Here is a 15,739-nt window from a genome sequence, read left to right as displayed (position 1 = left end):
ACTTCTAAGAATATTCAGCGGACATACTGAACATTATCTCAATACAAATCTAAAACATTAATACAATACTGTATAACTGGACAAAGTCTCTCTGCTACTGTATTAGCATACACACCTGCAGGCTTGTTAAGATATATATATATATATATACACACACACACAATGGTTGTCACGAAATTTTTTTTGCAAAGTTACTGTACTGCAATAACTATTATGCCAAAATTTTTAATTTCCAGAATTATATTGCTATTGTTATTTGTATTACAGCAGTGCCTAGAGGCTTCAGTTCAGAAATGGTCCCCATAGTACTGTGATGTGTACAAACACATATTAAGAAACTGTCCCTACCTAGTAATGGAGCTTACAGTCCAAGGCCCTGATTGTGCTATAAGCACTATGTAGGCAGACTCCTGTATCCTTGGGAAGCCCCAGTGAAGTCATGGAATTCGTTGCATGATCAAGCCTGATGAAAGAGATTTTTAGCCTAAGAATGGAGTTTACATGTTAATAATCTTCGTAGAATATGAGAAAATAGAAATAGCAGATGCTGCTATGTAGTAGCTTAGTAAGTGTTGAATTCAGTAATGACCAGTGTGTATATAATGTGTATTCCGTATGCCAAAGATTAGAATTGGTCTCTTTGCCCATATGAAATTGGAGCCTTAGTATGCTGTTATTCTGCCAATTTCACCCATGCATCTTTGATTTTAGCATAATTTCAATAAGATATTAAACTGTGTAATGTAATTTTTAAAATAGAGATTTAATTGCCTGTTTAAAAATAAGTATACAAGTTTCATTGGGGATGCATAGCTACTTTTTTCCTTAAAAATATAATTATTCCTCAAATGTACTGTATATTTGTAAATCCATTCTTTTCATTGGGTTTGTCTAGTTTATTCACTGATTTTATGCTCATTTCATTTTCCTAAACCCTAAGCAGCATACAAACTCAGGCCCTGCTCCTGCAACTTGTTGCATGTGGATAGACCCCTGTGTCTCTTATGGGGTCAATTGCAAGATTAGCACCTTGGTGACAATATATAAAGCATAAAATACTGTGTAATCCAGTATTTTAAAAATATAAATATATATTCAAAATACACTGAAACCTGTTAAGAACCACTCAAAGGATCGTCAAAAGTTGGTTGCTTTGTAAAGATGGCCTTCTAATAAGGGTGGAACATCATAATTTATGGTGCAATCTGGGGATTCTTTGTCAGTCTATTAAAACAGATTACTTGAGATGGGTGTTCTTTTACACAGATTGAACATTTACCCATTCAAACATTGTGGTTTTAACATATTATATCAGAGAAAAGAAAATTGTACTTTAATGTATAAATTGAAAACAATATTCAAATATGGCTGAATATTTACTAAGTAAGTATCTCAGTGATAAAATAGAACATTAAATGCATGCTTAATTAAGGAAAACAGAATGCAGTATTACCCAGTGTGGGAAATATGACATGTTTAAATATATGCAGTGATGTCTTCGGTTATATATTGTAGTTTATTATATATGTATAATTACACTAAAAACACAATTAAGAGAACATTACTAAGGTTGCAAAATCAACCACTCAAACATTAGGAAATGCCGGGATTAAGGTTGTCTGCACACTGAAAGAGGCAAGGGTTCTGTGGAATAAACAGCATACAGTAACTCCTCACTTAATGTTGTAGTTATGTTCCTGAAAAATGCAACTTTAAGTGAAACGATGTTAAATGAATCCAATTTTCCCATAAGATTTAATGTAAATGCGGGGGGTTAGGTTCCAAAGCAATTTGGGGGGGGCAGACAAAAGGCATTATATACTGTACAGTACTGTACTGCGGTGGGGAGGTGCCCCGGCTTACCCAACACAGGCACAGCTCGCTGCAGACAATGAGGCACGCAAGGACGCTAGGAAGCACCTTGCGCAGCAGCAGCTTCCCCACAGAAGAACAGGCGCTGACTTTGCCAGGGGATGCTCCAGGCCCACCTCTTCCCACCCCCGCTCCAATCCAGGCCCGCCTCTTCCCATCCCCACTCCACCTCCTCCCTGGAGGATGCTGCATCCCCGCTCCTCCTCCTTCCTCCCCGTGCTTCCCTGATGCCAAACAGCTGTTTGGCAGCATTTAGGACTTTCGGAGGGAGAGGGGGGAGGAGTGGAGACGTGGCGGCTTCCCCCCTCCTTCCCCTCCCTCCAGTGGCGGATTTAGAGTTAGTGGGGCCCAGTGCATTCTCTCTTATCTCCCCTCACCCCCCCACCCCCGTTTTTCATTCTTTTTTTCTCCATTCTCCTTCTGGGGCTCAGGGCTGAGGGTGCGGGATCTGGGAGGGAGTTAGGGTGCGGGAGGAGGCTCAGGGCTGGGGCAGACAGGAGGTGCAGAGCACTTACCTGGCGCAGTTCCTGTTTGGTGCAGGGGGTGTACAGGTGGCTCCGTGCAGTGCGGCATCACCCCCGTGGCCACGATTTTGGGAGCTGCACACCTCCCCCTGCCCAGTCAGGCAGGGCCACCAAGATCGCATGGGCTTTAGGGGTTGCAGGGCCCCCGGCTAAGCCCTGGGGCCCTGGGCTGCAGCTCTAAAGCGCCTTTTGGAATGCGGCGCTGCGAGCATGGGCCGGAGGACTCAGGAGGAGCAGGGGCAGCCGCGCAGCCAGCCGGCCGGAGAGAAGCAGCGCTCCCCTGCTCCTCCTGAGTCTTCCAGCCCATTCTCGCAGGGCCGCATTCCGAAAGGGGCTTTAGAGCTGCGGTCCTGGGGCCCCCTTAGCCCAGGGCCCTGCAACCCCTAAAGCGGCTGTGTTCTGGGTGGCCCTGCCTGGCCGGTGGTGGAGGGCAGCTTCCCCGCTCCCTCCCTCCCAGAAAGTCCTAAGCGTTGGGACGGAGGGAGAAAGGGAGGGGAAGGAGGCAGAGAAGAGGAACTTGTGCAATGCTCCCTTGTAAAGTCGCTGCTCTTCCACAGAATCCTACAAGCAGTGGACAGAGCAGGCAGCCAAACGACGTTATAAGGAAGCATTGCACAACTTTAAATGAGCGTGTTCCCTAATGGAGTAGCGATGTAACTTGGAAACAACGTTAAGAGGGAGGACGTTAAGTGAGGAGTTACTGTATAATTATGTAATTAAAGTCTGTTATATAATGCATACATACGGAGGGGGGAGGGCGGGAATTAAGGTTACACATTGCATTTCCTAACTGAGTGCTTGATTTTGCAGTCTTAATAGAGTTTTTTTAATATTGTATGTACATGTGTGTAATTTCCTCGATCTTTAAAAAAGCAAACTGAAAACACAAAAATTCTATTTTATATCATATTGATATTCACATGAGTCATTAATGGGGCTGGAACCTTTAGATCCACTACACAGACCTCTGCCACTTGAATTAATGGAGAAACTGACAGAAGTAGTAGGTTGTCATCTTCTATATTGACCAGCACTAGAGGATGATGGGGTCACTTTGCTAGTGGATTTCACAGATATTTGCTGACAGCAAAGTAAAAGTGAGATTCAGGGTCTTGGGTTCTATTCCAGGCTATGGAGGGAAGTGTCCTCTAGTATGTATGGACTCTTCTGCCTATCTTCCCCCTCCTCCCCCCAAATCTGACCCCCCCGTACTGCCAAATCCCCTCCAACTTGTCCTTGTCCCAGTCCTGTCTCTTCCTCACATCTGGCTCCTTGTCCCAGTACCATTCTTCTCAGACTTCTCATCTCAGTTACAGTATCCTTGTATAGTAAGTCTTAGACTCACCCCTCTAGACTCGCTGTTGCACTTCCAGTTTCCATGTCTCTACCCCCTCCCAACTCCCATTCTTCTTGTCCAGCCATTCCCAGTCCCCACCCCACTTTCTTATTTCCTTGGCCCCAGTTTCCTTATCCAGGCATTCCCAGCCCCCTCTTCCATCTGACTTCTAGTAATTTCCCTGGTTCTTCCAGCCCATGTTCCCTGTACCTACTGGCTCCCTGTCCCAGTCTCCCAATCTGGGTTTCTTGTCCAATCTCAATGTCTCTGCTTCCTCCAGCTCCTTGTCCCAGTCTCTTTGCTTAGCCAGTCCCTGTTCTGCCCCTATACTCAATTCATTCTCACATCCATCTGCGCTTCCCCCAGTCAGCCCCATATCCCCCCTGCTTTTCATTCAGTCTCAATTACCCCCCCCCACACACACACACCCCTCCGCCACACACACACTGACCCTCCCATGTCCCTTCATGGCTCCCAGTCTCGGTGTCCCGCAAACTTCCAGTTTCTGTCTCTCCGCCCTGCCAGCTTCCAGTCCCAGTTCGCCCTGCCTGTCTCCTTGTCCCATATACACCTTTTGCCCTTCCACTTAACTCCCCAGATCTGAATCTTGCCCTTTTGTATTCAAGTCAGGCAGTTTCCTCGTCCACGCTGCGTGGGTGCCAGCAGGGGGTTATTGAAAGTAAAGACTCCCTGCTTTGTCCCTGCATCCCTAGGCTGGAAGGAACATGCTCAGTCACACTGTGCAAATGGCACATGTACAGTCTGATCAGCACTAGGAGCTGTGAGAGGCTTGAGCATGCTCAGTGCACAAAGAATACAGAGATTTTCGCTGCTAAATCTAAGAAATCTACTGATCATATGGAAACAGCAGTTTTTCAAAGGCTTATAACTTGGCCAAATTTTGGCACATTTTCACAGGAACAGTGAAAGGCATATCTGTGACACAAAGCTACCTTCCTGCCAAATTTAAAGTCTCTGCTCCAAAGCATGGATGCTAGAGTTTTTAAAGTAAAGGTCACCAGAATTTTTTAATGTTGCAAACAACTTATTTTTTTCTAGCATCATTCTCAGAAACAGATGAACTGTTGTGGCTGAAATTTTCCATAAAAACTCAGCCTGAGGCAGACAACCAGCATAGAAAATTTTAGCGCAAACAGTTACAGTTTAGCAAAATCACAAGCACCTGAAAACAGGGTGTTATAAAGGGAAGTGTAGGGGAAACTTAATAATCAATGCGAACAGCCCCTCCTAACATAAGTATTAAAACCACATACATTAAAACCAAGTTACTAAACAAAAAGTTAGGTTTTACACATACATTTTCAATGGGGATCTCATATGTAAGTGTGAAGTTCAAATCTCTTCCAGAAGCTGATATACAGTTTTTATATGGAGAAGTTTAAACACTGAACAGAGCATGCACTCAACAAATCACTCAGATGTGCAGCCTAACCTGTATTGCTTGTGTATAAAACCAAAACAGTGAATAAGTCTTGATGTCTGATATGTATTTAATAGTTTGATCCATCTGTAGTATTTCTTTCACCTGTCACTTTGTTCTTATTAAGCTGTAGAATTTTCTTATTTTTCATTTTGATCTTTAAAAAACATTGTTTTTTGTGCTTTAAAGAAATACTCGGGAAATTATTATATGTATGTTTTTGCAGGTACTTCCCCTAGCCTGAGTCCTGTTGGTTCATCTAATCATGGGTCTGTCTCCAGTGGGTCTCTTGTCAATCGATCACCTGTAGAATTTCCTGATACTGCTGATTTTCTTACTAAGCCAAGTGTTAATTTACATAAACCTCTGGGATATACATTTAGTTCTCCAGATTTTCAGCAGCAAGTTAAAGCTTCTACAAGCTATACTTGTAACAGGTACTGTAAACCCTCAGAAGTATTCAAAAGTATAAAAGCAAATTGTTATATGCTGTAAATATCAACACTTTTATATGAAAAATCATACTGATTTCCTTTTTTCCTAACCAAACTTGATATATCTGTGAAAGATAACTTCTCATACTAATTTATAGCCAATGTATATGTAGCATCTATTATCGGGAAGGGCTGTAAATACACTTTACATATTTCATTGCTCTGTAATTGAATGTGGCAACCATTCTGTACTAGGAGTGCTATACTTTATGTTTTAGGAGGGGAAGGGAAACCCCATGTTTGGGAATTAATTCTATTCTGATTCAGTCACGTTTCAAATGACCAACACTACTTCTGGTAGCACATTGAAGGGTACTTATCTAAAGTACTGGCCAGGCCCAATCCTGCTAACATTGTGAGATTTACCAAGGTGATATGGCTGCAACTATCTGAGTAATAGCATAGTAACTGTAGTATTTATACAGCAATCAGAAGTGGGTAAAAAAAGAGAAATAAGCTAATATTGTTTCTTGTCTTGTTTATTCTGCAAGCTGTGGACATAAACTTCTCAAGCATATTTCAACATCAAAGTCAGAATCTGGTGCAGAATATCAAGGTAGAAAATCAGGTAGGATTTCAAAATATGCAAGTATTTGCTAGTGCTTCACTATGCTTTCTCAATAGTCAAATAAGCAATTTTAAAAGTCCACATTAAAAATTTCCCTATACTTCCAAACAATTCATACGCATATCTTTTCAGTAACCATTTTAGTAGATCCCTAAGTATCTGGTTTATTATCTCTCAATTTCTTGAGCTAGGATAGGAGATGGCATAGTCTTATGTGTATCCTGTTCATTAAAGTTATGTTTTCTAACAGATGCCTACTTCTGGCTTTATAATTTTGCAAGCAAATGGAGTGTTTAAAGCTCTGTAGCTGGTTTTCTGAACTTTTAACATGTCACACAACAAAATGTACTTTCCTACCTCCTGACTAGCAGTCACTGTGTTGTAATAATTCAATTTCTATGAATAATAGGTTAAAATTCTACAGTGTAGCTTTTTCCACACACTCTCCATCAGGGAAGTTATTTTTGTCTTATGAAACTCTCCTGTTAAGTCTTTGAATGAAAATAAGATCGAAAACAAACAACTGATTTTCATTATGAAGAACCTGTCGAGGCCATATGAAGAATTATTGGCCAGTTAAACTAGATTTACATCTTTGCACTGCTGGAGTGGCACAAAGCAGCCAAAGTGTACCAGTGATCTGGCCTGATTTTTGTGAAAATGGACTACTTTAAATTTTTTCTGCTACCAGACTTTAACCAGCTACCGTACTTCTCGAGGGACCAAACGTCAGTTGGGGATACCAGATCACATTACTGTCTGTCCATTCCCCCTTCCTACTCCACTACACCCTTCACCCCTGAACGAGATGCTAAGGGAGGGGATTCATAGGAGCCAGCTATATCAGCTGTACTCCCAATGGCGACTCATTCGTTCCCACCTCTTTCCCCAATTCAGAGTGGTTTCCACTCCCTTTGCTTGAGTGCCTACAGAATTTAAGAATAGCGTGAATTCAAACTTGAAGTGGACTTGTGCATTCTGTTCTTGACATACTGGTTTAGATGTTTATATCAAGAGAAATCTGTTTGGTTGCCCTCTTCTTTCACCCCTTCCCTTTCTATTATTCATTCCTCGATTTCTATTTTGTGTAGACTACTATAAAAAAGGTGGGTTTTACAACTGAACTCTGAAATCAATTTGACTAGAACTCATTCTGATACATCTTCGCCTTAGTGATAAAATGTTTCACAATAATTTGTGTTTCTGATAAGTTCAGTTGTCTTCATGGATCATGAATGGAGAGACAATCTGAGGGCTTGTCTTCACTACCAGGGAGATCGATGCTGCTGCAGCTGATGCAGTGGGTGTTGATTTAGCAGGTCTAGTGAAGACCCGCTAAATTGACGGCAGAGCCCTCTCCAGTTGACTCTGGTACTCCACCTCTCCGAGAAGAGTAAGGTAAGTCGACCAAAGAGTGTCTCCTGTCAACACAGTGCAGTGAAGACACCGCGTAAGTCGACCTAAGCTATATCGACTCCAGCTACGTTGTTATTCACGTCGCTGAAGTAGCATAACTTAGGTCGACTGATCCTGCTAGTGAAGACAAGCCCTAAGATATCCTTTCATATTTCTTTAGGACCAGTATCTTGAGTTGGATTCAGAAGTGAACTGAGAAATATAGGAATATGCAGCGCACATACATCTATGCTACTTCAAAAAGAGCTTTGGTCACTCAGTCTTTCCCCTGTCCCCAGGCACCCAGCCTGGAGAGGCTGAGCACCATACCTCTCTGCCATTCCAGCTCCCTGAGCTGGGGGAAAAGTCTGAATGGCTTTTTGTCTCTCTGGCCCCAGAGCAATTTTTTTTTGCTGACTTTTTAGATTTGCCCCCAAAAATCAGAATATTTGGTTTTATTTCAGATTGAACCAATTTTTTTGAACTGCATATGAAACAAAAAATCTATTATTTGTGAACTCTTTCAGACCAGGACCATATCTTTCTCTGTTGACAGTAAAATACCTAGCACCCAAAAGCATGCTAAATAGTGAACCATTTATCTGAATCTGTAATCTGTTTTCATTTACTTTTAGAGAAGAGAGTATTACCTGCTTGTAATATTTTAATTCTTTTAAGATTACTGCTTTTTTAAAATAATCTCCCAGTCTTCTCCACTAACTCTGTAGAGTATTTATTGTCACATTTATTTAAACTCTTAAATGTGTCAGAAAGGAAGTGCAAAAAGTGAAGCAATTAGCCACTCATGTTTCACCAAAGGAGACATATAAGTATCTACAATGATAAAATGTAACAGTTAAGGAGTTTGATGCTGGAGTATTACAAACTTATTTACTCGCATTTAATAAACAAATGTGCATCCAATAAACAGGAAGATGCAATAAGCACATTGTGGTACAGTACAGTGATTCTCCATCCCCTCTTTTGCAATGTGTCTAATGCATAGAAGGAGATGGAAAGGTTGGTTTGAGATTTTAATGAATGTGGAATTGTAAAATAATAAATGCTGTATTGTAAAGGACACAATTTGAGCTTAAATGACAAATTTATTTGGGGGAATATTTATATAAAATATTAAAATTATTTGAATATATAAAATACATCTTATAGGCATCCATAGCGTCCTCTTAGTTAAAACACAGGCTGATGAATGTAACCATCCCCATCTTCAGGGCACTCTCTGCTTAATAGCTTGAGAAGAGAAAAGAAAAGGTGGACTTTGCAGAAGTCACAAGGCAATAAATCTAACTTCTAGTGGGTCAAGGACGGGAGCAAGTAACAATTAATTAAAAATCTTAATTCCTGAATTGATTTATGAATAAGTTGTTGATAGTAATTGTGCACTTGTTATATTTAAGGTGAAGATGGAACCACTGGTATTTCAGAAGAGTCAGTACACCATGCAGAGGGATGGAAAGATGAAAGAAAAGAAAGCAGAGACTGCAGAAAAAAGTTGATAGAAAGTGACAGTCAGCAAATGGATCAAACACAGTGTAACCAGCAATCTGATGTAAGCATATAATTGCAGTAATACCCGCAATGTTGTATATTAATGTATTTCTCTGTGGGTTTTAATATCATATTCTAAAGGAGGTCCTTACTTTACATTATAAGAGCCTTTGGAAAACAGTGCATCACTGGAATCCAGGATTCCAAATAGTGGTTAAGTTTAGGAGTAAAATTTCAAAGTATACAAATTGCACTAGCAACCAGCATGAATATGGGTCCTGTGAAAATGCATGCTTGGATTAATTTACTTTGTAAACATAATTGGTGTGCTGTTTTATAAAGACTCATTCTGAAAACGTGACTGATCGCATATGTGTGTGCAGGTATCAAACTGTGAAATAAAAAGTAGCAGAATAGTACAGTGATACTTAGTAAGGTTTGCTAACTTTTCTATTTTAAATCTCATTTTCCAGTTGAAACCCCACTTTTTATCAACTTCAGCTGGTTCAAACTATATTTAAACAAAAGTTAGGACACAGGTTATGTTAGCTTATATACAAAATGTTTGTGTGGTTTTTTTTATTTCAGCATTGATTTAGAAAAAAGTACAATAACTTAAGTCTTAAGACCAGAATGAAATGTTGGCAGTCTTTACATCAAAGCCCGGCAAGGCATGGAAGCTCTTGGGCCATTAAAATAAATGAATTGTTTTTAGTATGCTCAAAAGTATACAATGTGAAGTCTTGAACTATTGTGTTATGAGCTGAGGGTTTTCTCATGGCTACAATTTTTACATGCTTTTAGTTCATCAGCATGTATAGTAAGTGTAAAGACCAACGATATTGTGTCACCATTTCAAGGCAAAAAGGGTTGATGGGATAAAATAAGTGGACAGAATAACTACAGCAACACAGTGGAATGTAAAAAGTTCAACAATACTTTTCCATTTTAACGTCTATTTAAATACAAATGTGACAAATTGGTTTTCATTCTCATTGTGGAAATGGTTCATTTTCTCTTACACAGATGGAACAGGATCCTTCATTAGAACTGATGATAACAGAAGATCATGAATCATTAATGGAGAAGATGAACAATTGGAATTTCCAAATTTTTGATCTACTGCAAAAAATGGGAGACAAATCTGGAAGGATCCTTAGCCAGGTTTGTTGCTGTTTTTGGTGTATGAGCCACAACTGAGGTGCAGTTTTGCCAGTCTGTGTATAAATTAAGAATAGCTTGAAAAGTAGCAATTTTATTTTCTTCTCATCTACCCTTCTATGTATGTAGATAGTAAGAATTGTTTATTTTGTGGGAAACTTACATCAAACAGTGGGTTTTTTTGCATTTTATTTTGAATACTGTGAGAGTATTGATAATTCTTATTTTATATGGGAGTGAGTTCTGTAGTCTTAACTCCGGTTGCAACAAAGGACTACGTCTCCTGTCAACTGTTTCATGTTTTTTGGTGGAATGTAGCGTCTCCTGTCAACTGTTTCATGGTTTTTGGTGGAATGTAGTTGTCATTGGAAGTCACAGCTGAGGTGGGAGAGGCAATCTTTCTAGTAGCCTTTTCTGTTTCTCCCATAAACAACGCTATTCTTTCTTCCATGCTGCCTCTTAAATAGAATGCACTCCCTGACCTAATTCATAAGGCTACTACTCTTTCTTCAAGACTCCACTTCCACTGTGAAGTTTACAGGAAGTCTGCCAGCCACCTAATGGCTAGGCTGAAGGACAGTCGGGGATAGCTGATAGCAGATTTTATTTATTCTCTTATTGATGTATTTATAAAAGAAAAAAAATCTTTCAGATGATTTAGTACTGTCAAGTTGTGCATTGGTTAAACTGTGGAACCATGTAATCTTCTCATAGTTATTCTCCCCTTTCCCCTTTTCCCTCTTATTGTTTGTAACACCCATTTATTGTATCTTCCTTGCATTTGTTTCAAAGATAAGCTCTTTAAGATAGGGATTTGTGCTATACTGTGCATTTGTATAGCACCTAGCATAATAATAATAAACTATGTAATAGCGCCACAGTAATGGCACTGTCACTCTGTTCTAAACCTCTGAGAGAGTCGTAACTTTCTTAGATATTTTCCTTTTAGACTGAAATTGGCAGTGCAGATCTTTTGATGCCTCAAAAATGTCCTCACTATTCTAATTTACCTTCATCCCAGTTTCCCTAATGAAGGAAGTTGGTATCAGCCTACCTGTAGAGACAGGAGTGCCCTTGGAGAAGCTAGAATTCAGGGGGAATTTCTTGCATAGCTTCTTGGGTTAGGATGAGGACGCTGGAACCACTTGAATGTGATTCTTTAAATGTATATGTACTGCATTCCTAAAAGAGAGTTCCAGTGAACAGTTTATAGGGGGAAGGAAGGCTGCAAGAGGAACCTTTATCTATTTTCTCCTAGGAAGCCTGAGAATTCTACTTTGACAGATCTCTTAATCAAGTCTATACTTGAAAGATTGTCTAAAGCATTGGTGGGCAACCTGCAGCCTGCGGGCCGCAGGTTACTCACCATTACTCTAAAGCTTTGGGATAGGGACTGTTTGGCAACTCTGCTCCTCAGTAATAGAAAACAGCATAATTCTTCTAGCATAGCATGCATAAAAGATTAGAGACAGGAAAAGAAAGTAAGAAGGTGCATTGGGGTCATTTCAGTAAAGAGATATGCAGATTTTTTTTCCTTTTGATTTCAAGAGAGTGGTAAGATAGTTGTCTGTTTAGATGGAAAGAATTCCTGCAAACTGTATTAATAGCACATCAGTGCTCAATGACTCATTTTTAATGAAGTATCAACTAAATTTAATAATTTAACAATTTTAACAGTATACTTAAATAAAAAATATAGCAGAATATCCTTAAAGTTGAATGAAGCTAAAATGATTAAACTTTGACACTTTTTAAAACCAAAATTAATTTTAATATGTGTTTAGGTGACATACACCTTGTTCCAAGACACTGGCTTGTTTGAAATTTTCAAAATTCCAACACAAGAATTCTTGAATTACTTTTGTGCACTAGAAAAGGGCTACCGAGATATTCCCTGTAAGTAATGTTCAACTACACTATATACATTTATTCCTTTATAACAAAACATGTAAGTATGTTTACTTATTATTTTACCCATAAAACTACAGATAGTGTCTAATCTTAATGTTACAGGTACGATAATTGGATTGTTTTTAATAAATCTCTTGTCTCATAATTTATGAAAAATTAGGCCTACAACAAAAGATTTGGTGGAGTCCAAAATTGAGACTGCTCACATTTAGTTTGAATATAATCTGGTAAAATGTGCATGAATAGTTCAGGAAGTTTTCAGACTGAGCCTGATCCAAAGTCTTTTGAAGTCAGTAGGAGCCTATTAATTGACTTCAGTGAGTTTAGATCAGTCCTGTTAGGAATATAAATGCTTATTTATTATGCTAACCCTTAATTAACGTTGCTATTCTTTTGTGGTAAAAGGAAAGTTCCTCCATACAATCTAAACTTTTACTCTATTCTGTGATTTGTTCAAGACAATTAAACTTTTTTTCCTGTGCTTTATACATGTCACGGCTGGGGTATCAGTAAGTGGTCACAGCAGCTGGAATTTCAAAATTGATTAACAGTCATTTAATGTGTTTTAAAGATATTAGCACAAGTTTTCTGGTCTTTCTGTTTATAGATGCCATTTACTTCAAAGTCATGTTGTTCTTTGAATCTGTGTGCATGTGGATCCCACTGGCAGTGTGCATTCAGAAGTTTTATCAGCAGTGTCCACTAGGGGTTGAAAATGCACCTTCATGCCCTCCCCCTCCTCTCCTAAGGCGAAAAGGGAAAGCAACCTTGCCCACCGTTCAGTTCCTTCTAACCACTCTTTGGCAGAGAGTTGAAACAACAGGATCCTTCCTTAGAATAATTAGTTTGTTGTTACTGTAAACTTTTGATTTAGTTTTAGCAATTGTATTTGATAGTGTAGTGTTTGCTCTATACCCTGTTGGCAAAAATAATAATCACCATAATAACAATTTTTAACTAAGATAAGCTGCTACCATTGACTGCAATTTTGAGAACACTCCAAGTGTAGTTGAAGGGCCAACAGAAACACTCTCAACTAATCATGATTATTTGATATCGCGAAGCAAAGAAACTTCAAGGGCAATGGATGTATCAACCAGAAAGTATGCATCCTGCAAGCTGAGGGTACTGAAACAGTCTTAAAGAAGGTATGATAGATGCGGGAGCCGCCATGTGAAATTTGGCATGGACAATATAAACACTGAAAAACCTGAGCTGTGGTACAGGCCACCAACTCCCTTTCTTTTTCGGAATAAGGAAAATAAAATCCTTTTCCCTTGAAGCCAGAGGCACTGGCTCTGTTGTGCCCAGCTATAGTAGAGATTCTGTTTCTTTCTGCATGGGACTCCCATACGAGTAGTCCCTGAAAAGGGGAATGGGTGGGTGGGTGTGGGGAGATATTTTACAGAATTCGAGGGTGTACCCCTCTTGGATCACTTGCAAGACCCAGCAGTCTAAGGTAATTGCAGCCCAAGCCTCCTTGAAGAAAAAGAGATGGGAACCAAAAGGAAGGTAGGAAAGGTATCGATCCACAGAGTCTAGAGCAGTATCCTCAACTGAAGCATTAAACTCTTGTTTCTTAGATTGAAATGGCTGGGTAGAGGACAATGGAAATGGCTTTCTCTTTTGAACCTTGACCTCTTTTTCATCTGATCTGGTGGTAAAAATAATAATAAGAGGTGTAAAAATAAGAAGAGGTAGCTGGTTGAGATCTCTGTGTAGAAGAAAGCTGACATTTGTAATGCTTCCTTCTAAAATTGGAGGTATATAGTCCCAAAAATCTAAGTGTGGTTCGAGAGTCCTTCAAGGAGTGCAATGTGTCATCCATTTTTCAATTAAACAGTTCTTTTCCATCAAATGGTAAGTCTTGCAGTGTTCTTTGCACCTCCTTATGGGGACCCAAAGTAGATAACCTTGAATCTCTCCTCATGGTAACACCTGTAACCATCAGTCTTGGTCCTGTGTCAGCTGAGTCCAAACCTGCCAGAAAGGAGGTCTTAGCAATTAGTTGTCCCTCTAAACAAATTAATTTAAATTTCTCTTTGATATCTGATGGTAGTTTGTCCATGAAATCCGCTGTTCTGCACCACTAGAAATAATTATACTTGCCAGCCTAGCTTTATAATTTGCAATTCTGACCCAAAGACAAGCAGAAGAATAACCTTTTGGCCAAATACATCTTTTTTTTTTGTTCTTTTTCTTCTCAAGTAGACCTTGTTATCTGTTTGGTTTTTTCATTAGCCACAGTATCTACTAAGGATTTTGGTGCCAGGTACATACAGAAGTACTCAAATCCCTTTTGTGGGGGACTTAGTATTTATGTTCAGCCTTCTCTGAGGTCACTGTGATAGATGCCAAAGTAGCCACAAGTCCTTTGTGGGTTCAAAGATTCTTTCATTAATAAGGTGAGCTATCCTGTTTTATGCAACTGGTTGAAGAATATCAAACAGTTTGTGTGTTTTCTAATGGACCAACTCCAAAGACATTCTGCCATTCTCTTTAAAAGCTCCTGGTAAGCTTTAAAATCATCTGCAGTCATGTGAATGGAGGAGACAACAACTTCATCCAGGGAAGATGAGAAGCCCCTAATAGATGGATTTTCTTGTGTTGTTGTAGCCATGTTGGTCCCAGGGTATGAGAGAGACAAGGTAGGAAAGATAGTATCTTTATTGGATGAACTTCTGGTGGAAGGTGCAAGCTTTCAAATTACACAAATTTTTTCTTTAGGTCTGGGAAAAGAAATCAGAGTGTCTGAGCTAAATACAAGTTGGGACAGATAGTTAAGCATACAAGATAAATTTTATAAGGGGTCACTTGAGATGGAATGGGCAATAAGGATTAGATTGTTATGCAAAAGGGGTTGGATATGGACCATTAAGGGTTAGCATGCAGGTGCATGTGTTCCAGATAGTTGTAATGAGCCACGAAACCAGTTTTCGTGTTAAATCCATGGTTTTTAGTGTCTATGAGTGTTATGAATTTAAGTCCCCAACCTTGCCATTTGAAGATGTTGTGTACGTTTCCTTTGAGGACAAGTATTGGAAAATCAGATATGGAGTGATCACTTTGTGAAAAGTGTTTGGCCATCGGTGATACAGTATTTTTGTCTTTTATCATTTTTCTGTGTGAGTTCATTCGAGAGCATAGTGATTATCTGGTTTCTCCCACAGAGTTGTTTTTGGGACATATGATGCACTACATATGGTATTCCATATGTTGTGATAGGCATGTGTAGGACCCATGAATCTTGGTAGGTGTTTGTGGGAGATATTTATCATTGTAGCAGTGGAGGTATATCTGCAGATTTTGCATCTGTTATTCTGGCAGGATCTGGTGCTGCTTTGAGTTGGTGTGTCCTGGTCTGTCGGAAGCTTGCTTCTGATGATGAGGTTGGCGAGGTTGGGGGTTTGTCTGAAGGCCTTGAAGAGGGGTTCAGAAAAGATTTCTTTCAGAATGGTGGGTGACAACTAGGTGTCTGTGGTCAGTGGGGTATTCTTTCCTTTATTGAAACAGGTTCTCTCAGTTTAC

At 39.6% G+C, this 15,739-nt stretch overlaps 1 protein-coding gene across 1 annotated transcript in view; it reads left to right on the top strand.

The window, feature by feature from the left end:
• PDE3B (phosphodiesterase 3B) overlaps window positions 1-15,739 on the top strand; it is a 249,828-nt gene that overhangs the window by 188,614 nt on the left and 45,475 nt on the right. Inside the window, exons 6-10 of the mRNA XM_007057098.4 lie at window positions 5,400-5,610; window positions 6,159-6,235; window positions 9,049-9,200; window positions 10,166-10,303; window positions 12,085-12,196. Of these exons, the coding sequence (XP_007057160.3) occupies window positions 5,400-5,610; window positions 6,159-6,235; window positions 9,049-9,200; window positions 10,166-10,303; window positions 12,085-12,196 (690 nt within the window). The remainder of the gene's footprint in view (window positions 1-5,399; window positions 5,611-6,158; window positions 6,236-9,048; window positions 9,201-10,165; window positions 10,304-12,084; window positions 12,197-15,739) is intronic.

The sequence above is a fragment of the Chelonia mydas genome, chromosome 6, assembly GCF_015237465.2.
Source record: "Chelonia mydas isolate rCheMyd1 chromosome 6, rCheMyd1.pri.v2, whole genome shotgun sequence".
NCBI lineage: Eukaryota > Metazoa > Chordata > Testudines > Cheloniidae > Chelonia > Chelonia mydas.
This window is presented reverse-complemented; position numbering and strand designations above follow the sequence as displayed.